General features: G+C 41.8%; 1 protein-coding gene across 2 annotated transcripts in view; it reads right to left on the bottom strand.

Annotated features, from left to right (window-relative positions):
- Positions 1-577: 577 nt before the first annotated feature.
- LOC115134293 (guanine nucleotide-binding protein G(o) subunit alpha) overlaps positions 578-21,962 on the bottom strand; it is a 143,161-nt gene continuing 121,776 nt past the window's right edge. The window contains exons 5-8 of one of the 2 annotated variants that reach the window (XM_029668112.2): positions 17,698-17,826; positions 15,044-15,173; positions 5,875-6,028; positions 578-4,830 (exon numbers count right to left, since the gene is read on the bottom strand). In XM_029668112.2, coding sequence (XP_029523972.1) covers positions 4,643-4,830; positions 5,875-6,028; positions 15,044-15,173; positions 17,698-17,826 — 601 coding nt within the window. In that variant the 3' untranslated portion in view covers positions 578-4,642. Of the gene's footprint in view, positions 4,831-5,874; positions 6,029-7,024; positions 10,065-10,619; positions 10,774-15,043; positions 15,174-17,697; positions 17,827-21,962 lie in introns of those variants that run through there. The other variant, XM_029668113.2, reaches the window with a different exon arrangement.

Genomic DNA, 21,962 nt, shown 5'->3' with positions numbered 1-21,962 from the left:
GTCAGGTGCCAGAGGACAGTGTAATAGATAGAAGGTGTCAGGTGCCAGAGGACAGTGTAATAGATAGAAGGTGTCAGGTGCCAGAGGACAGTGTAATAGATAGAAGGTGTCAGGTGCCAGAGGACAGTGTAATAAATAGAAGGTGTCAGGTGCCAGAGGACAGTGTAATAGATAGAAGGTGTCAGGTGCCAGAGGACAGTGTAATAGATAGAAGGTGTCAGGTGCCAGAGGACAGTGTAATAAATAGAAGGTGTCAGGTGCCAGAGGACAGTGTAATAGATAGAAGGTGTCAGGTGCCAGAGGACAGTGTAATAGATAGAAGGTGTCAGGTGCCAGAGGACAGTGTAATAGATAGAAGGTGTCAGGTGCCAGAGGACAGTGTAATAAATAGAAGGTGTCAGGTGCCAGAGGACAGTGTAATAGATAGAAGGTGTCAGGTGCCAGAGGACAGTGTAATAGATAGAAGGTGTCAGGTGCCAGAGGACAGTGTAATAAATAGAAGGTGTCAGGTGCCAGAGGACAGTGTAATAGATAGAAGGTTAATTATGAGTGACAATAAGAATCAGAAGGCCCCAAGTTGTAGTCATGAAAACTGTGGCTTTTAATGTAAACACTACATTCGATTGGTATTCCAGCACGAACATCCCACATGAAAGAACAACCATTCCCTAAAGAGGAGGGAGAAAAAGCAGCACGGAAAAGCATTTACTGGGATAAAAAATGGAGGAAAAAGGAGGGGATCAAAAGAAAAAGAATGCCAAACTGGTATATGTAATAATACACAGTATTCTTTAAAAACATTTCAATCAAGAAGGCAGATAGGGAGGAGAGATACATCTTTCCAAATCTATGTGTGAAGTGAGAGCTGTGCTTTTCTATGCAGACCTGGAAGGTGTTTGAGTACAATTCCCCCAAAATGAAAGAAAGCGCATGAATCTGTACAGCCGCGTACACACCCCGCCCTTAACAGCAATGGGACAGGACGTGCTCCAAAGTGGTTCTTCCAAAATAACAAAATAAAAAAAATAGATATTATATATATATATAAGTCAGGCTAAGTAAAGACACTGTAATGCAGGGAGAACAGGCAGAAATAATCAGTACAGTTCATAAACATCAGTAAGTCAGTAAAAACAGTTCCAGTGTGGATCACGGGAACCCTTGTCAAACATTTTTTTTAAAAGGGGGAAAGAAAAAAATGTTCTGTAGCTACAAAGCACAAGAAATATACTTCAATAATATTACAGAATCATCATTATCATTGATATTGTAATTATAATCATCATCATTTTCTGCATTGTTATTATTGTCATAATCATACTTTTTTGTTAATTTTTTCTTCAATGGTTCCACATTGTAAAGATTTTAGAACCCAAGGATCTACAGCTTTCTACCAAGACACACAGTCCAATGACCCTTGACCTCAAATCTCCACATTACTGGTAACACCCAGTCCATACACCCAGTCCATATGATGGTTGTCTCTTTATGTCGCTGTTGTCTTTTTTTCTTTCGTTTTTCCATTTCTTTTACTTTTTTTAGTGGATTTTGTAGGATTTTTTCTCAACGTTTTCTATGTGACGCGTTTAACTCCCTCTTTTTATTTGTATTATTATTTTTATACAAAGGCTGAAGGGTTGCTCATGCTATTTGTGTCAGGAGGTGTGACGGGAGACACCACTACCCAGCTAATGGCCAACCCAAAACAATTAAACCAGGTGAGAGAGGTGGGTGCTAGAAAAATAAAAAGATGAGTGGAGGAATAAAGTACAAGGTGTGTGGTGAGTGCAGAGGTGGTGTGTGGGACAGACGATAAATAAATTAATTAATAAATGATCATAAAAAAGTATAAGTTCCTTACATGATCATGTTAATAGGTATTCATTACAGTAACAAAGTGTTCCTAGGACTATCTCGACTATCTCCAAACCTGTCATTCTCCTGGGGTTGGCACTGATATGACACTTTTCAGATATCCTGTTCAGAGGCTTTGGGTCACATGCTGTGACTCCCTGCTCCATAATCCACACAGCCAATGGCAAAGGCCCACCGGAGTGACAGGAAGGGATGGGTGGAAAAAGGGTGCATCAATCCTGGGTGTTTCCTTTTAACTAAATGATCAAATAGCTGAACAGAACTTCCAGGATTACCATGAAAAGCCAGTCTGGTACAAAAGAAAGAAACTGATATTGACTGTCGTACTCATGACCATCATACCTATCATAGCCATTGTTAGAGCTAGAACAGTTTTCAGCATAATTACAACAGTAATATACTCAGGCAAATGTGTACAGGTCACCCATGGACTGATATTCATGTAATAAATATAGACATGATAAACATAAAAAAAATACAAAAACATTATGAAAAACAAGGTTGTTTTGTTAAAAACAAAAAGACAGTCGGGAAGGGGAAAAAAACAAACATTAAACGAGTTCTCAACTTTGTTCTAAAATTTTAAAGGCTGGGTTTCTATAAGAAATCAGTTCTGTTGGCAGCTCTTCGAAGACAAACTAAAAACAATGGGGCCATACTTGCGAACATTAAAACATTTACGTTTAAATCCACACCAGTCAAATAAAATCATTGACGTAGTTGCACGTGATAGAACGCTACTTGTTAGCTTTTCCCATTAGATAACCTGGCATATTTAGCCCTATGCTAACATCACCAGCTGGACATGATTATTTTCTGTAACAAATTCTGTATCAGCCAATTACCAATGTTGACATAGTTGGACGTGACCAAACACTTTTTCATGATAGCATCCTTAACAGAAGTCACACGTTGATCTGCTAATCAAAGTTACTAAAACACACACAAAAGTTCAATTGGACAGATAGCTCACTGTGGTGATCTTGGCTTCTGGTCATTTTCGTTGTTTGCAGCAAGTTCGAATTCCAGGTGAGGTATAGTTTTTTTCCTTTGAAATGTAGAATTATATTTATTGTGATGTAAGGGTGCAGCCAAAACCTTGTAAATTACAAATATATTTAATGAGAAGCTTCTTGGAGTCCCTCTTGCAGACTGACACACTGTTATACAGGAGTGTAGATCTGATGGAGCACACCGGAGCCACTTCTTAGAATGGTGCATGTTTAATAAAGTTTAGGTCAAAGCTGAATCAATGTCTAGCAATTTTTCGCCAGACCCACTGGCTCCAGGTCATCTATAAGTCTCAGCTCACTAGTCACCATAACAACACCCACCAGCAGGTACATCTCACTGGTCATGTCCAAAGCCAACACTTGCTTTGGCCGCCTTTCCTTACAGTTCTTTGCTGCCAATGACTGGAACGAATTGCAAAAATCGCTGAAGTTGGAGACTAACTTTAAACATCAGCTATCTGAGCAGCTTAGCGATCGCTCATCCTCATATTTTGATGTACTTTTTTTTGTTGCTCTTTTGCACACCTGTATTTCTACTTGCACATCATCATCATCAGCACATAAACACTCCAGTGTTTATTTGCTCAATTGTAATTACTTTGCTACTATTGATTGGCCTATTTATTGCCTTACCTCCTTACTCCATTTGCACACACTGTATATATACTTGTTCTATTGTTATTGACTGTAGGTTTGTTTATGTGTAACTCTGTGTTGTTGATTTTTGTTGCACTGCTTTGCTAATCTTTTTTTTTTTTAATGTATTTATTTTTTACCTTTATTTAACCAGGCAAGTCAGTTAAGAACAAATTCTTATTTTCAATGACGGCCTAGGAACTGTGGGTTAACCCCTGTTCAGGGGCAGAACGACAGATTTGTACCTTGTCAGCTCGGGGGTTTGAACTTGCAACCTTCCGGTTACTAGTCCAACACTCTAACCACTAGGCTACCCTGCCGCCCCAATCTTGGCCAGGTCGCAGTTGTAAATGAGAACTTGTCACTGCCCTACCTGGTTAAATAAAGGTGAAATTAAATGTAAAAAAATAAATAACTTAATGATTAATTAGTGTTCTACATAGGCCTAACATACCATACCAAATAGGTTTAAAATATCCCTCTGGTGGCCAGGGTTAACCTATTTCAAGAAATGCCGTGGTGGATAAAAAGTCTAATATCTTTGTGGAATTTGTTATACAGAATAATCACCGACAGCTGGTGAGGTTAGGATAGGGCTAAAATGTGCCAGGCTATTTGATGGGACAATGATACTAATCAACAATATTAATTGGCTGATGCACATTTTGAGACGGAGAAACAGTTTAAAGGCAAACTGTTTCTAATGTTTGCAAGTATGGCCCCATTATACACAGTACCAATCAAAAGTTTGGACACACCTACTCATTCAAGGGTTTTTCTTTATTTGTACTAGTTGAGAGAAGGCCAAGAGTGTGCAAAGCTGTCATCAAGGCAAAGGGTGGCTACTTTGAATAATCTAAAATATATTTTAATTTGTTTAACACTTTTTTGGTTTCTACATGATTCCATATGTGTTATTTCATAGTTTGATGTATTCGATATTATTCAACAATGTAGAAAATAGTAAAAATAAAGAAAAACCCTTGAATGAGTAGGTGTGTCCAAACTTTTGATTGGTACTGTATATATATTTATATATACGTATGCCTATTAAATTTCATTATTTACCAAGTTGCATTTTCAATTAGAATAATTTCCAGAGGTGAAGCGATCAGGGCTTAGTACAAACCACAGCCTCGCAGGTTGTTGGCGATGATGATGTCAGTAACAGCGTCAAACACCACCTGGATGTTCCCTGTATCCGTGGCACACGTCAGGTGACAGTAGATCTCCTTATTAGGCGAGCGGTTCTTGCTCTCAAATTGTGCTTGGATGTAGGCAGCTGCATCGTCATAGGTGTTAGAACCTGTAATGGAGGTAATGGAGAGAGTAAAAGAGAGGAAGAGGGAGAAAGGAGGAAAGACAGAACAGAGAGAAAGGGAACAGTGAAAGAGTAAGAACTAAGCTGAAGAGAGCTTTTAGGGCCTGAATTCATTCCATTCAATATGTTTTTACATTCTGCTACATAAATATATTAACATAACAAACATAACTATGCAGATAGGTTATTCGTTTGAGCCAGTTTGCTACAGAAGGAAAATAATCCTGCAGCAACAGGAAATGTGAATTATGTGGATTATAATTCATGGACGTCCAAGTCTGAAATTTCGAACTTCAACTACACTACAAGTTGTTTTTTTCTTCCCTGCAACAGGGTGATCAAATTAAGATCTTACATCTGTAGTTAGCTCTATTGCAAAAATCACAATACTCTATTGAGAGAACCCATGTGACTTTAGTTACCATGAGAATACAACGGTCCCATTGGCTTAGCTTTGTGTCAGATGTGGAAGGCTGCAGAATAACGTTCACTTCTGCAGTGTTTATTTATTAATTATTTATTGCACTGCATTTCCCAGTCGTCACTGGCCAGGCCGTCATTGTAAATAAGAATTTGTTCCTTAAATTGACTCTCCTGGATAAATAAAGGCCAAATAAAATATATAAATGTGTCCCCTGCGGCTCTCTAAGCAGGGAAAGGAAAGGGTATGGTGTCTGTCTGTCTGTGCCTGAGCAGACCGGGACGGAGACAGCCCTCACTGGCCATCCCTTCTCCATGACTGCTCAAGCGTGGCTCTGCTTTTATTCTCTCTTAGGCTATGGTTGACCATCTCACCTTGTCAGACAGGGGAGAGAGAGGGGGCAAGGGGGGGGGTTAGAGAAACTAAATATTTGTATTTATTCCCCTCTGGTTGAATATACCACAATGTCAACTCCTTTTAAGATCACATAGTCAAGACCTAGGTGGATTTTTGCAGACTCAACTGCAGGGTTTCAGCTAGCAGATACGATTAGGCAATTCTTACATTTACAAAATGTACAAAAGTGTCCATTAAGTTACAAATCTTACCGGTATACTCAGGGAAACAGATACTCAAGGCAGATTTCTTGATCTTTTCGGCAAAAAGATCTTTCTTGTTGAGGAAGAGAATGATGGAAGTGTCAATGAAGAATTTGTTGTTACAGATGGAATCGAACAGCATAAGAGACTCGTGCATGCGATTCTGCAGTGGAGAGAAAAGGAGGAAGAGAGAAAGGAGGACAGAAGCAGAGGTAGGAAGAGAGAAAGAGGAGGTAGAGAGGTAGGGAGGGAGAGAGAAAGGAGGACAGAAGCAGAGGTAGGAAGAGAGAAAGAGGAGGAAGAGAGGTAGGGAGGGAGAGAGAAACAGATCACGTGGAAAGGTTAGCATCAGAGCAATAAAAACCAAGCTGCACTAGTTGAACCAAGCTTCATGACTTGAGGACAGTAGAGAGAGAGAGCCTCCCAAAGCACTCGGACAGGACAGACTGCTAAGTAGGAGAAGAAAGGGTTGCGAATGAAACTTTGTTGAACCAATCCGAACAATTGAGCTCTGCGATAAAGAACATTGAATGGCTAGAATCAGACATAATGAGATGTTTCTAGGAGACACCTAGCAGCTGCTGTGCTCAGTGTCCATGTGTCTGACAATGACTCAGGTGATAAACAGGGGGCAGAGGAGAGAGAGAGACAGGACCAGTCCAATCATCCCTTCACAGTTCTCAACAACATGCAGAGATAGATCAAGAAAGAGGATAGAGAGACATAGTGAAATATTGTGTGTCTGTAAGAGTGTGGGTTGTGGTACTGAGAGAGGTGTTGTGTGTTAGTGTAACGTTTGTGTGAGTGTGCTGTGCAACGGGCAGTAGTTTGTTTCTCATAGTCCCCTGGGCTCTGTACTGCAGGCGGTGACACGCTCATAATTAGTTCAGTAGCATCCCATTGGGCAAGGGAGGACAAAGTAGAGAGAGAGAGAGAGAGAGAGAGAGAGAGAGAGAGAGAGAGAGAAAGAGCAAAGCACTCACTGCACGGCGGATACACAAACTTGATCATCATCCAACTTGAATCAAGCCCATGACCTCTATTTAAATAATTCCCTTTTCCAGGGTAAACATGACGCAGAGAGAGTGCCATGAGTCATAAAGAAGCAGGCACTTGGTCTGGGAGAGAGCGACAAAATAGAGTGAGGAAGGGTCAGACAGAGTTTCATGTGGTGCTTTATTATTTCCTTCATATAAATACACCCTTCAATAAATAATCATAACAGTGAAAGAGACGAATGAGCAAACAATAATTACATCAGTGAGACACAAACAACACCTACTAGAGAACAGGCACTAAATCATACCATGACGTACTGTACTGTCAGCATCCTAGTGCTGCTTGTGGGTTGGTGGCTTGGTACGGTGTGGTATGGTTTGGACGGACACTGCATTTTCAAATGAACAACAATTTAATTTCCTCATAGGGGTTGTGGTAAGCTCCAGAGAATAGCCTCCAATGTATTCCTCCCATGCAGATGCAGAGAAAGTCTTGGTGTCACAGGGTGAAATGCATTCAGGGAAAGAATTCTCCTTTTCAAAAGTTATATTGTTGTGCCGATTGTTTTATTATTTATGGCTGCAGTTGAAATATTGTTATGTTTTGCCTGCTGTGATTGGAAGTACCTTGGTGTGTGTATGTGTTTTGTATGTGCGTGCGTGTGTGCTTGACAGGGACTGACACACTGGGTGCTGGGAGAGCCTGACAGCTAATCAACTGTATTATAGCTCCAGACAGCTTCTGTACATCACGTGAACCATCTCCACCTTCACCAAGGCAAAGTGCAGATGTGGTAAACTGATCTCTATTACATCAGAGGACCACACTACTGTATACCATATCCACTGCTCTCTCTCTCTCTCTCTCGGTAACCACCAGACTGGAGATCCAGTTTACTCAGGGCCACATTTTGTACCTCCCATCCGTTTCTCTCCAGCAGATACACTTACCAATCTGTCTCTTTACCTTAGCCCTAAGACTCCATTATCCATCAGCCTCACTGCTGTGCACATAAACTCTATTACCAGCGTTCTCTCTGCCTGCCGTTCCCTGATCTTATTACCCTTCATTCCCTGGACCAAGGACACAGGCTTTATAGGCCATCAGTCAGATGTAAGGCCAAGCTATACAATGAGCAGAGAGACCATCTGGTTGGGTGCTCTGGGACACACAAACATGCCCTGCTAGACTTCTGAAGGCTTCCATCTTAGTTTAGCCTCTGGTATAGAAAACTCCAGCTGTGACTCTGCCTGCTGACACCGCAGCACGGACAAGCTTTTTATTCATCATAAAATGTGGCACACCAACACCGTCTCAACATATTTGGCACAGAATGAGATTTCTTCTGCCCATGAGAACTCAGAGACCATGTCCTGTTGTGGAGCTGGCACAGCCTTTGCTTCCTGCAGCGCACCTACCCGAAGCAACACATTAACTTACTGCAATGGTGTTGTAGTGTACTGCAGTACAGTCAACAAATCTTTCACAGAGCCCAGAGAATCAACGCAGTGGCTGTCAGAGTCACCTGACACATAGGAGGCTGCACCTGCCAGCTAAGGCAGGCGTGGTGCTGAGAACGATCGTCATGGAAACATCTGCCCTAACCCCACTCACCCGGCACCTGCATGGGTGTGACAAATTAGTGATTTTGAAGAGAGCTTCCTACAGCCATGACAAGAGCACAGCTAAAAGAGGACGGAATCAAACCTCAGGGAGCAGGGTTTTATTTGGCAAGAAACCAACAGGTTTTTCCCCTTCTTTGAGTGGTTTGGCATTATCTGGCAAATGACAGGGAGGGTGTTGTGACATTTGGTGTCCTTCCTGAGGTTCTGTGTAATGAGGAATGGAACAGCTGTTTCCTGGATAACCTCATCCTACACACGCTCTCTCTTACAGTATACTACAAACAGATACTAACTTATTTGACCTCACACACACACACACACATTAAACACCCCCTGCTTATCCTATTGATGCTCCCATTAAGAATATAGCATTGGCACCGGTAAGGTAAATGAGTTACTGACATAGCCAGGCCAATCACCATCAATGTAAGTCAAACAACTCCCAGTGCTTGATTGAGACTGCTGAGGCACCTAAACCTCAACAAGAAAATGTGGACTAAATATGACGGGTGAATATTTCTACAGCTCTAACTCAACAGGCAGTGACTTTTATGAAGATTACCACTGCTACCAATTTCCATTATAAATGGGTTACAATTAGTTACGCAAATACACTGTACGGTTTGGGCAAATGTACCCTTCAGTGAGACCACTGCAGTGTAAAGGGCTCAAAACGTCTTTGGCTGTACTTTCAAATCTTACACATTTCACACCGAAACATTGAATCGTACAAATATTAGACAATAGCCCAAAAAAGCCATCCAATACAAAAATCTTAGAACCCACATGACATATAAGCGGAACAAATAATATTTCAACAAAATTCCTGAAATTCACGTTATTTACACGGCAACATCTTCCACTAGCCACAAACACATCCCCAACTCCTCAACTCCAATTCCCACTTCAAAGTGTTTCACAAAACTGTCCAGGCACAAATTCCTCTCATATCAGATGACTACTACTCAATAAGCAAAAGAGATACTTTGTTGGTAAAGATGAGCAGTTTTCCTTGTAAACTGTATATTATTGTTTATGGTGGTGACCCAATTCCAGTTAGGCAATTATTACTGTTGTGTAACATTGTGCAAGTGTTTTAGTAAAACAATGCAGCATATTGCCAAACATACAGAAATAATCTACCACTAAAATGACTTTTGTATCAAATTGTCAAAATGTATATTCTTTATCAAACTAAAACTAATTGTTCCATTCAAGAGTCCTCTCTTTTTCCTGACTTCACCTCTCCTTGGGATGTGCAAAGCCTGAGGCCTAAAATACAGCTGTCTCTCTTTCTACAACTGATTTAAAATGTTTTATTATATAAACAAATCTAAAACCATAAAAGACTGAGGGAAAAGTAGAGGAGATGGGTCTATCCTCTGGGTTAATACAGGCCACAACCACGCAGGTTTTTGGCGATGATGACGTCGGTGACAGCGTCAAACACAAACTGGATGTTGTTGGTGTCGGTGGCACAGGTGATGTGGGCATACACTTCCTTCTGGAGGGACTTGTTCCTGCTCTCGTACTGAGACTGTATGTGGCCCACCGCCTCCATGAAGGTGTCCGTGCCTGCAGAAAGGTGTGAAAAGGCAGGAGAAAAAGGAAATGGAGAAAATATATGGTCCAAGACGGGATGTGGAAAGGTCGGTTAATAAAAGAAAGAAGAAGTAGAAAGATGAAAATAAAAGGGAAAGATAAGCAGACAAAAAATAAAAAGATATAAGGACAAGAACGGACACAAAACTATGTTTTTTTTTCAATATTACACACCCAATGTAAAACCTAGTGTTTGTCTAAGTGGCTTGATTATCCTGTAACTGCGTAGGGAGGCCTTGGTTTACACAGCGAGTACAGCAGGCTAGCCAGACTCCTGGGCTGCTCTGCACTATAAGCCCTACGATGATAACATGGAGTCATGCCAGGTAAGGGGTGAGCAAATGAGAAGAGAATAATAAGACCGAATCCTCTTCTCCAGTTCTGATTCCGAAAGCTAATAATCCCTCTTCAAGCCTTTCTACACATGATCCCTCATTGCCACACTATCCCTTCTTCTAGTTGTCCTTCCTGTTGCTACTCCATCCCTCTGTTCTCCTAGCCCAATAGCCTCCACTCTTCATCAATTACCTGTGTACTCCGGGAAGCAGATACTAAGGGGAGATTTCTTAATTTTCTGCTCGAATATGTCCTTCTTGTTGAGAAATAGAATGATGGAGGTGTCTGTGAACCATTTGTTGTTACAGATGCTGTCGAACAGCTTCATAGACTCATGCATGCGGTTCTGTGGGTATAGAGAAAACAACGTCAGTCAGTCTGCTGTGTGGCTCTCTTTCTAACTATGTCATACAAAATAAGAGAAACAAGTGAAGAAAGGAAACTACAAAGCAGAACAGAAACTAAACTTGAAATGCCCCTTCCAGGAGTTAAAGCGTTAACTGTATATGAGCCACTTCCCCCGAGATCCAAGAACATTCTAAAATAAAGTGTCTACAGTATTTCATTATCATGATCCTGTTTGCCACAGTGTCATGGTAATATGTTAAGTATGACAAGTATGTAGCATCCTGGGAAGGTAACCTTGTTCATGCACAATGTTATTAGGTACGTAGCCTTGGTCTAGGACAAACCCTGTGTGCTTCTCTCTAGAACAGGGATGGGAGGGCATGCAAATACATTTCTAGACAATTGATACGTAATTTCACCAGGGTGTTTGTAGAGTTGGAAGCAGACACTCGATCTGGTTTGAGTGAATTGTTGCCTTGTTCTCAATAACAGTGGAAAAGACACAAAGAAGAAAGTCACGACTGCTCCTTTACAGCCAATCACATTCCACTTAGAGCAGCAGAGAGGGCTCGCACAACCCAATCAGATTAAATAGAGCAGAGGAAAAAGCCAATCATAATCTGTTGATAGAACAAGATGAGTCCCAGAGACTGTTCTTGTAGTGTTAGTAATTCTTAGAAAATGTAAGAGAGAGAAAGAGAAGAGATAGGAAAACTAATGACCATAGTTTAGCATTTCTCTCATCAGTTGATTGAGCCTCTGACAAGTAACTCTGAGAACAAGGCAATGCATACTACAGTACAGACAGTGTCATATCATCCTCACAGTGCAAGTCACAGGCACTCACAGGTAAATACACACAGTTACATAGAGTACATACATACTATGTACACATAGAATCACATCACAGCCAGAAGGAGTGCTGCTTTTAACTCTTTCCAGATGATTTTGGACTCTTTGTCCTGGTTTAAGGTTTCATACCTGTACACATGTTTGGTGGGAGGGCCCTCTGTGGAACCAGGTGGGTTTTTAGCATTTGGCGATTGGTTAGAGAGGACAGCCGGTGGCGAGAGATGACAGGAGAGGAGCTGAGACGAGAAGACGTTGAAGGAGAGACGAGAGCTGCTGGGGGGGCTCAGTGGAGCAGAGATGGACATGCACAAGGGCCCAACTCATCTCCCCTCTTAAACACACACACGTGCACGCTCGCAGAAGCAGAAACGCACCCACAGTCATGTGCTAGCACGCACACACACACTCCACCCAACGATAAAAGGAGAAAACTGTAGAGCAGGCAGGAAGGACCGAAACCAAACCTTGCAGTTACATTTATTGAACAGGATTGCTGTAGAAACATTTTTTCGATGCCCTGCTGTGCACGTCTTTGAGTGGGTGCTAATACTTGCATGAAGGGGAAAAACAGGGAAAGGAAGCCAGATAGAGGGAGCAAGAAATTAATGCGTTTGTGTGTGTGTGTGTGTGTGTGTATGTGCTGATACACACGTGCGGGCATGTGTATAGGAGTCCAGGAGTAAACAAATATGACTTTGATTTAGGAGCCCGTCAACCTGTTAGAAGAATAGTTCAATAGAGCCATTGTTCCTTCCTTGTTTGGTTTATCATGTCTGTTAATCAGTCTGTACTGAATTAAGGGAATTGCCTTCTATTCTCAAACATTTTGTTGTATTTTCAAGTAGGATTATCCTGAACTATAGAAATAGTTCCAAAATAAACCCAGCTGCTTTTGGAAATGGCAGTAGAATAAATGTAATGAGGCTTTTAAACAGGCCTGGGAGAGATTATACTGGATGTTAGAGTTGTATATCGCACATATAGGCCCCGAAAACACTGTTCACGCACTGCCATTGGTCATCGGGGTGCTCAGGGATGCTCACTAACTAAGCAACTGTATGGAAATCAACTCATTTGCCTGGGCATTAACACCAGCTGATACAACCAGAGGTTATAGTAGAGAACTGGGTGGAACCAGATGGGAAGTGTGACTGCTGTGTTTGCATAGAGAGAAATACAGTAACTACGTGGTCTAATCTAATGCTGTGTTATGTAAAGCTCCTCACATATTTTTGCTTATCAAAAAACGAATCCAAAATGAATCTGCACTTGCATGTGAACGGTCCTAAGCTAAGCTACTGTACCTTAGCAATGTGTTTCAGAGCAGAGATAAACCTGAGGATCCATAGATAAAAGGGTTGGTAATGGTAATTGTGAACCCTTCATTTCAACATGAGTAGCAGGAAACCAGGGATGTGGTACACTGGCGTACCACACCTCCCCGCAGCCCTGGCAATGCCCTTTTAGTGTAACAGCTGTTTGAAAAGATTGACTGAAATTTCAGCCTGTTTTAGTGGGATGGAGTTATGACATCACCAGGCAGTAAATTAGTAGACCAATAAGAAAGAGAGTTCCAAACCTCTATGCTAATAACAGCTAGTTTTCAATTTTCCCCTTCCCACTCAGACCAGTCCCAGCTAAATGTGTAGAATAGCAAGAAGTTAGCTGTTTTCATTACTCGGACCTCGCGAAACGGCGTTACGCCACTGGATGTGTACTGTACATACAGCGCCTTGCAAAAGTATTCATCCCCCTTGGCGTTTTCCTATTTTGTTGCATTACAACCTGTAATTGAAATGGATTTTTATTTTTATTTCTTGTAATGGACATACAGAAAGTAGTCCAAATTGGTGAAGTGAAATGAAAACAATTACTTAAAAAACTAAAAACTGAAAAGTGGTGTGTGCATATGTATTCACCCCCTCTGCCATGAAGCCCCTAAATAAGATCTGGTGCAACCAATTACCTTCAGAAGTCACATAATTAGCTAAATTAAGTCCACCTGTGTGCAATCTAAGTGTCACATGATCTGTCACATGATCTGAGTATATATACACCTGTTCTGAAAGGCCTCAGAGTCTGTAACACCACTAAGCAAATGGCACTATGAAGACCAAGGAGTTCTCCAAACAGGTCAGGGACAAAGTTGTGGAGAAGTACAGATCAGGGTTGGGTTATAAAAAAAGAAAGAAACTTTGAACATCCCACAGAGCAACATTAAATCCATTATTCAAAAATGGAAAGAATATGGCACCACAACAAACCTGCCAAGAGAGGGCTGCCCACCAAAACTCACAGACCAGGCAAGGAGGGCATTAATCAGGGAGGCAACAAAGAGACCAAAGATAACCCTGAACGAGCTGCAAAGCTCCACAGCGGAGATTGGAGTATCTGTCCATAGGACCACTATAAGCCGTACACTCCACAGAGCTGGGCTTTACGGAAGAGTGGCCAGAAAAAAAGCCATTGCTTAAAGAAAAAAATAAGCAAACAAGTTTGGTGTTCGCCAGAAGGCGTGTGGGTGACTCCCCAAACATATGGAAGAAGGTACTCTGGTTAGATGAGACTAAAATTGAGCTTTATGGCCATCAAGGAAAATGCTATGTCTGGCACTAACCCAACACCTCATCACCCAGAGAACACCATCCCCACAGTGAAGCATGGTGGTGGCAGCATCATGCTGTGGAGATGTTTTTCATCGGCAGGGACTGGGAAACTGGTCAAAATTTAAGGAATGATGGATGGCGCTAAATACAGGGACATTTTTGAGGGAAACCTGTTTCAGTCTTCCAGAGACTTGAGACTGGAACGGAGGTTCACCTTTCAGCAGGACAATGACCCTAAGCATACTGCTAAAACAATACTTGAGTGGTTTAAGGGAAAACATTTAAATGTCTTGGAATGGCCTAGTCAAAGCCCAGACCTCAATCCAGTTGAGAATCTGTGGTATGACTTAAAGATTGCTGTACACCAGCGGAACCCATCCTACTTGAAGGAGCTGGAGCAGTTTTGCCTTGAAGAATGGGCAAAAATCCCAGTGGCTAGATGTGCCAAGCGTATAGAGACATGCCCCAAGAGACTTGCAGCTGTAATTGCGGCAAAAGGTGGCTCTACAAAGTATTGACTTTGGGGTGAATAGTTATGCACAAGTGTTTTTTGTCTTATTTCTTGTTTGTTTCACTAGAAAAAATAAACAAAATAGGAAAAATGCCAAGGGGGCAAATACTTTCGCAAGGCACTGTAGCCCCGGTGTAGGAAACTGTTGTTCATTATGTTGATGTATTCAACTAAGGAAACGTACATGACTCATATTAAAAGGAAATTACTGTGCTGCATTGTAGAGTGTTTTATGGAGATATAGACACAATTAATTAAGTGTGTGTGTGTGTGTGTGTGTGTGTGTGTGAGAAACTCACCGTGGTTTCGTCTTCATGCAGCACCTGGTCGTACCCACTCAGTGCCACACAGAAGATAATGGCTGTCACGTCCTCAAAGCAGTGTATCCATTTCTTCCTCTCCGACCTCTGACCTCCCACATCAAACAGCCTGTGGAACACACACCATCCATTACATGTGCACAGAAAAACCAAAAGCAACCATTCAGAGGATCACATACTGTAGTATAAAGTATACAGTGTCAGTGCAATATCTACCACATACAGTCAGTCTGACATAGCAAAAACACATTGGTATGGCATATCTCTATTCATTTTGAAATTGCTCCCACTTATAGTTTGAGTAACATAGCTACTGTAATTTTCCCATTGAGGTTAGGCTCATCCACAGATTTCCAACCACTCCCTACATCTGAAGAACAATGGATTTCAAATGGTTTGCTGCCACAGGCCAGCAAACAGAAGGCTGTAGAGGTCTCTGTACTGTAGATATATTATATATATATTCAGGTCAGGGGCAGGGCACACCCACAACTGCTGGGGTTACTGGAACAGGTCTGGGAAAGGACAACAGTCCAGTACCACGAGACTAGAACATTCTTCAGTACCGGAACACTACATTAGCCCTCGCAAAAAGCCTGTCAGAGAGCAAGTTTTAGGATCAGGAATTAATGGAACATCAAAGCCTGACAGTCCTGCACTGTTTTATACATATTATATTAAAGGCCCAGTGCAGTCAAAAACGTGATTTCCCTGTGTTTTCTATATATTTACACACTGAGGTTGGAAAAATACTGTGAAATTGTAAAAATTATTATAATGCCGTTTTAGTGTAAGTGTAAGAGCTGTTTGAAAATCTCAGCCTGTTTTGGCATGATAGATATTTTGCCCTGCCTGTTGACATCATCACGCAGTCAATTAGTTAATAGACCAATAAGAGAGCTCCAAACCTCTCTGCCAATAACAGCTAGTTTTCAGTTTTCAGTTTAGAACACTCCTAGAAATCCAATCAAAATTATTGCTTGAGAAATTTAAAACAATCATAGTAAGGTACTTAATTGTTACCCAGAAATTATTTAATAGAGATAAAAATGGCTGAATTGGACCTTTAACACATTATTTTCATAATGTATTTTTTGTTCTCAATCAGCTGACTGAGTCAGAGAAGGAGATGAACAAAGAGCTGCTTTGTGCTAGCAGGCCCTTCAGGCAGGCAGGCAGGAAGGCTGCTGTGTGAGGAGCAGAGGAAAAATACAAGCCCTCTGTTTTGTGATAGAAAAACAACTGATATTAACATGATCATGTTAAACCAAGCTAAATGGAAAGGAAAGGGGAATACCTAGTTAGTTGTGCAACTGATTGCATTCAACTGAAATGTGTCTTCTGCATTTAACCCAACACCTCTGAATCAGAGAGGTGCGAGGGGCTGCCTTAATAGACAATCACGTCTTCGGCGCCCGGGAAAGGGTGGGTTAACTGCCTTGCTCAGGGGCAGAACAACATATTTCTACCTTGTCAAAAAAACAAGCTGAATTGGGGATTTTAATTGCACATCCCGCTTTTTCAATGTACATCCCACTTTAAAAAAGAATGAGTAATATAATGAATTGGTAGCACTAGATTTTACAGTGCATTAAATACCACAAAATATCCAGGTAATACTTAATGATTTAAACTTAAATAGTATGTCTTCAGGTTTGGCAGTTCTAGAATAATTAACTAGAGATTATAATTTAAATGTAGATTCAGTCACAGCTCCTTTTCTCCCAGCGCTCTGTGCTGATCCCAGTGCTCATTCATTTAAAAAAATAACATGTTAATTGCCATGGTACAATAATGGAAAAAAAATGAATCTAGGGTACAATCCATGTATGACACATCATTATCACCATTTAACCACACATACTTTAGCTACAGAAGAATACCGTTTACACAACCAGGTCTCAGAGCATTTCGCATGATTCTGTATGTAAATCCGAGACACTTAGTATGATATGTTATGTTTCGTATGGTATGTATTCATTTGGGGATGTCCATCACCCATTTCGTATGATACATTGTGAATTACAATTCATATTATTTGTTCCGAATTTGCAAAATATGTTCCGAATTTGCAAAATGTACAATGTTATGAATTTGCAAAACGTATGATATGTTGTGAATTCTAGCTAAGTGGCTAATGTTTGCAAGCTGGCTAACGTTAGCTAGGCTAGGTTTCAGGTTAAATTTAGGAGTTATGTTAAAGGGTTAAGGTCAGGGTTAAGGGAAGGGTTAGCTAACATGCTAAGTAGTTGCAAAGTAGCTAAAAAGTAGTAAGTAGTTGAAAAGTTGCTAATTAGCTTACAAAAGTTTCCCGTGATGAGATTCAAGCTTGCAACTTTTGGGTTGCTAGACATTCGCGTTATACGTCCACCCAACCACCCTACTTTTGTCTTTGCCTTAAGTGACCATCTGTATTGTGCAACCATACCAAACGTAACCTATCATACTAATTAGTGTCCCAGATTTACATTTACTATGTTACGTCTAGTCTATGAGACTAGACGTCTGGTTCCATGAAAAGGTCAACATAAATGCAGCATAACCAGTTGGAATATATATTAAAAAATAATCATTAAGTAGTTAGAGTAGAGAGACATTTGAGGAGGAAGAGGAGCACTGAGCCAATGTCTTACCTGAAGTGCAGATTCTTGAAGACGAAGTGAGTTTCTACAATGCCAGTGGTCTTGACTCGGGTTCTGAGGATGTCCTGCTCTGTGGGCTGGTAGTCAGGTGCACCGATCCGGTCTAAACTGTCTAGGTAGCTGAGGAAAGACAGAGGCCAGTTAGGATCAATCCATTGGACTAAACTGTAAGGACAAACAGGGCCTCTGTGTAATTCTGGGTCAAGTACACACTGGTTTTCATTGCACCACAGAACTAAATTAAGTGATTCAAATCATTGATTGGAGAGATAGTAGTCTGGCCTAAAACCCAGAGGACTAGACAACATTGGAATTTGAAGGGCTGGAACAGTGCACTCCAGTTACGAAGCCAATAATGGACATATTAGACAGGAAATATCAAAGACTGGTCTATTGCTCAAAATATAGCACAACATCAGCTAGAGCAGCTGGGATTGCTTAGGACTGGGTGCAAATCTACTGCTCCACATGCAGGAGTGATGACGATCAATATAAGGGGAAATAGACAAGGATGACAACCCAGGAAAAACAAGCTGTAACTCCCTCCGTGTGGAGAGGATCATACATCACACCCAAGACTAACCAACAGTCAGCACCCAGTAATGTGGTAGAGAGGTTCATCACACCCAAGACTAACCAACAGTCAGCACCCAGTAATGTGGTAGAGAGGTTCATCACACCCAAGACTAACCAACAGTCAGCACCCAGTAATGTGGTAGAGAGGTTCATCACACCCAAGACTAACCAACAGTCAGCACCCAGTAATGTGGTAGAGGTTCATCACACCCAAGACTAACCAACAGTCAGCACCCAGTAATGTGGTAGAGGTTCATCACACCCAAGACTAACCAACAGTCAGCATCCAGTAATGTGGTAGAGAGGTTCATCACACCCAAGACTAACCAACAGTCAGCACCCAGTAATGTGGTAGAGGTTCATCACACCCAAGACTAACCAACAGTCAGCACCCAGTAATGTGGTAGAGAGGTTCATCACACCCAAGACTAACCAACAGTCAGCACCCAGTAATGTGGTAGAGAGGTTCATCACACCCAAGACTAACCAACAGTCAGCACCCAGTAATGTGGTAGAGGTTCATCACACCCAAGACTAACCAACAGTCAGCATCCAGTAATGTGGTAGAGAGGTTCATCACACCCAAGACTAACCAACAGTCAGCATCCAGTAATGTGGTAGAGAGGTTCATCACACCCAAGACTAACCAACAGTCAGCACCCAGTAATATGGTAGAGGTTCATCACACCCAAGACTAACCAACAGTCAGCATCCAGTAATGTGGTAGAGAGGTTCATCACACCCAAGACTAACCAACAGTCAGCACCCAGTAATGTGGTAGAGGTTCATCACACCCAAGACTAACCAACAGTCAGCATCCAGTAATGTGGTAGAGGTTCATCACACCCAAGACTAACCAACAGTCAGCACCCAGTAATGTGGTAGAGGTTCATCACACCCAAGACTAACCAACAGTCAGCACCCAGTAATGTGGTAGAGGTTCATCACACCCAAGACTAACCAACAGTCAGCACCCAGTAATGTGGTAGAGGTTCATCACACCCAAGACTAACCAACAGTCAGCACCCAGTAATGTGGTAGAGAGGACACTTAAACTGACACACACATATATTACATCCAAACATCTTCTCTCCCTTCATCTGTGTTTTATGTGTAATGGTGTCATTCACTGATCTGTGTCCAGTAGATCTTCATCTGTGTTTTATGTGTAATGGTGTCATTCACTGATCTGTGTCCAGTAGATCTTCATCTGTGTTTTATGTGTAATGGTGTCATTCACTGATCTGTGTCCAGTAGATCTTCATCTGTGTTTTATGTGTAATGGTGTCATTCACTGATCTGTGTCCAGTAGATCTTCATCTGTGTTTTATGTGTAATGGTGTCATTCACTGATCTGTGTCCAGTTGATCTTCATCTGTGTTTTATGTGTAATGGTGTCATTCACTGATCTGTGTCCAGTTGATCTTCATCTGTGAGACTTCGCTGGGAAGCTGCAATATTTGGCAGCAGTGTGTTAACATTCCACCCTGGCCACTGGCCTGGTGACACGTAAATGTGCTGCATCCGTTGCCAAGCTCTCTGTTTGAGTGGCAGGCTGCCCAGCACTAATGCAGCTCATTAACAGTAGTGCCTATGGCTGTGTCCATAGTACTGCTTCCCTGTTCATAATATAAGGAGAGCGGCAGAGAAAATAACACAGGGAGAAAGAAACAAACAAAGAAAAAGAAAGAAAGAAAGAGAGGATGGAGGCAGGCCAGGGAGATGGAGGAAGAGCAGTGGGGGAGACCTATTATTTTACTCCTCTGCCATGACACAATTAACATTTCTATCCAACTGGATATCAGCGTGGTCTGAATTAAATATGATTTCTGACTTATCTTCCAGCCAAACATCACTTGAAATATTTACTGGAGTTCATTAAACTAACATCCATATTGTCCACCAATAACTAACACGATGAATACAATCCCAAGGGATTTGAGGTCTGGTATCTGATGTAATATAGCATTTCTGTGGCTCTGAGACCCAGTGGTGCTGTAAGCGTCATTCTCTCCCTACCAATATGAATAGTGATGAGGTTCTATCTATGCTGGGAGGATAAGACTGGGTCATCTGGGGTCTGTTGAGATGGTGTAGAGGTGGGGTGCGTAGGAGGGGGCTCTCTTTTGTATGGGGGACTCATCTGTCCCTTACTACTGGCTCCCTGCCCGTAACTCCCCCCCAAACACACCCTCCACCCTTCTCTCTCTCCCCCTTTCCCCTCCTCCTCATTGTCCAGCTTGAGTGCTCTGCATGGCAAAACCTCTCAGCACCATGCCTGCTGTCGGCTGCTTCCAATCACTCCACAGGCTGGTGTTGGAGAGGGAGGAGAGAAGGAGGAAAGGAGAGAGGGAGGGGAGCAGGGATGGTTGATGTGGCGGGAAAGAAAGGAGTTGGTGAGATCAATGGGAGGGAAATAGCAAGGAAAGAGGTGGCGCTAAAGAGAGCGATCAGAAAGTAGAGGGCCGAAAGAGGAGAACAGAGAAAACAGAGAGAACTAAGTGTCCTGTGGTATACCTGGGGTTGCAAAATTCTGGAAGTTTTCAATAAATTCTCTGGTTTCCCCAAAATTCCAGTTGGAAGATTCTTGGCATAGGCGAAATTGCCACGAGGGATGGGGAGGACATGTCAGAACAGGTTGATTCGTCCCCCAAAAGTAATTTCTTTAAAATAAATATGAGTAACTCTTCATATTAGAATTAATGACAATATGAGTGAAATATTATTAATACATTTTTGGTTTGAGGCCCCCCAGATAGCATATGAACACGTGATAAGGAATGGTAAAATGTGTAGAATTGCAGGAGATCGGTAAGAAATGTGGAGATCGGTAAGAAATGACACTACTGTATCCAAGCATGAAATGATCTGGCATGATGATGCGTTGATAAGTTATACATTTTTAAAGCCTTTATTTTGCGTTTTTTGCCAAAAGTCGACCTTTAAAGTAACTGTCCCGTTTTTTCAGATTCCTATGAAATATGATCTATAACTAATTACAATATGAGTGAAATAATTTTCCTTCTAGAAAATTATAATGAAGTATGTTATAAAGCAGCTTTTCTGTGTTGGAATGGTGAATGGTGTGGGCATACCCCAACCACAGAATGGTGTGGGCATACCCCAACACAGAATGGTGTGGGCATACCCCAACAACAGAATGGTGTGGGCATACCTCAACAACAGAATGGTGTGGGCATACCTCAACAACAGAATGGTGGTGGCATACCCCAACAACAGAATGGTGTGGGCATACCTCAACAACAGAATGGTGTGGGCATACCCCAACAACAGAATGGTGTGTGCATACCCCAACAACAGAATGGTGTGGGCATACCCCAACAACAGAATGGTGTGGGCATACCTCAACAACAGAATGGTGTGGGCATACCCCAACAACAGAATGGTGTGGGCATACCCCAACAACAGAATGGTGTGGGCATACCCCAACAACAGAATGGTGTGGGCATACCCCAACAACAGAATGGTGTGGGCATACCCCAACAACAGAATGGTGTGGGCATACCCCAACACAGAATGGTGTGGGCATATAACGATGATTAAAAAGATGAATACAAGTAGATCAATGATTAAAAAGATGAATGCGAGTAGACCGATCATTAAAAAGATGAATACCAGTAGACGATGATTAAAAAGATGAATGCGAGTAGACCGATCAT

This window comes from Oncorhynchus nerka, linkage group LG9a, assembly GCF_034236695.1.
Source record: "Oncorhynchus nerka isolate Pitt River linkage group LG9a, Oner_Uvic_2.0, whole genome shotgun sequence".
Classification (NCBI taxonomy): Eukaryota; Metazoa; Chordata; class Actinopteri; order Salmoniformes; family Salmonidae; genus Oncorhynchus; species Oncorhynchus nerka.
The sequence above is the reverse complement of the archived record's forward strand: the minus strand, read 5'-3'. Positions and strand labels throughout refer to the sequence as shown.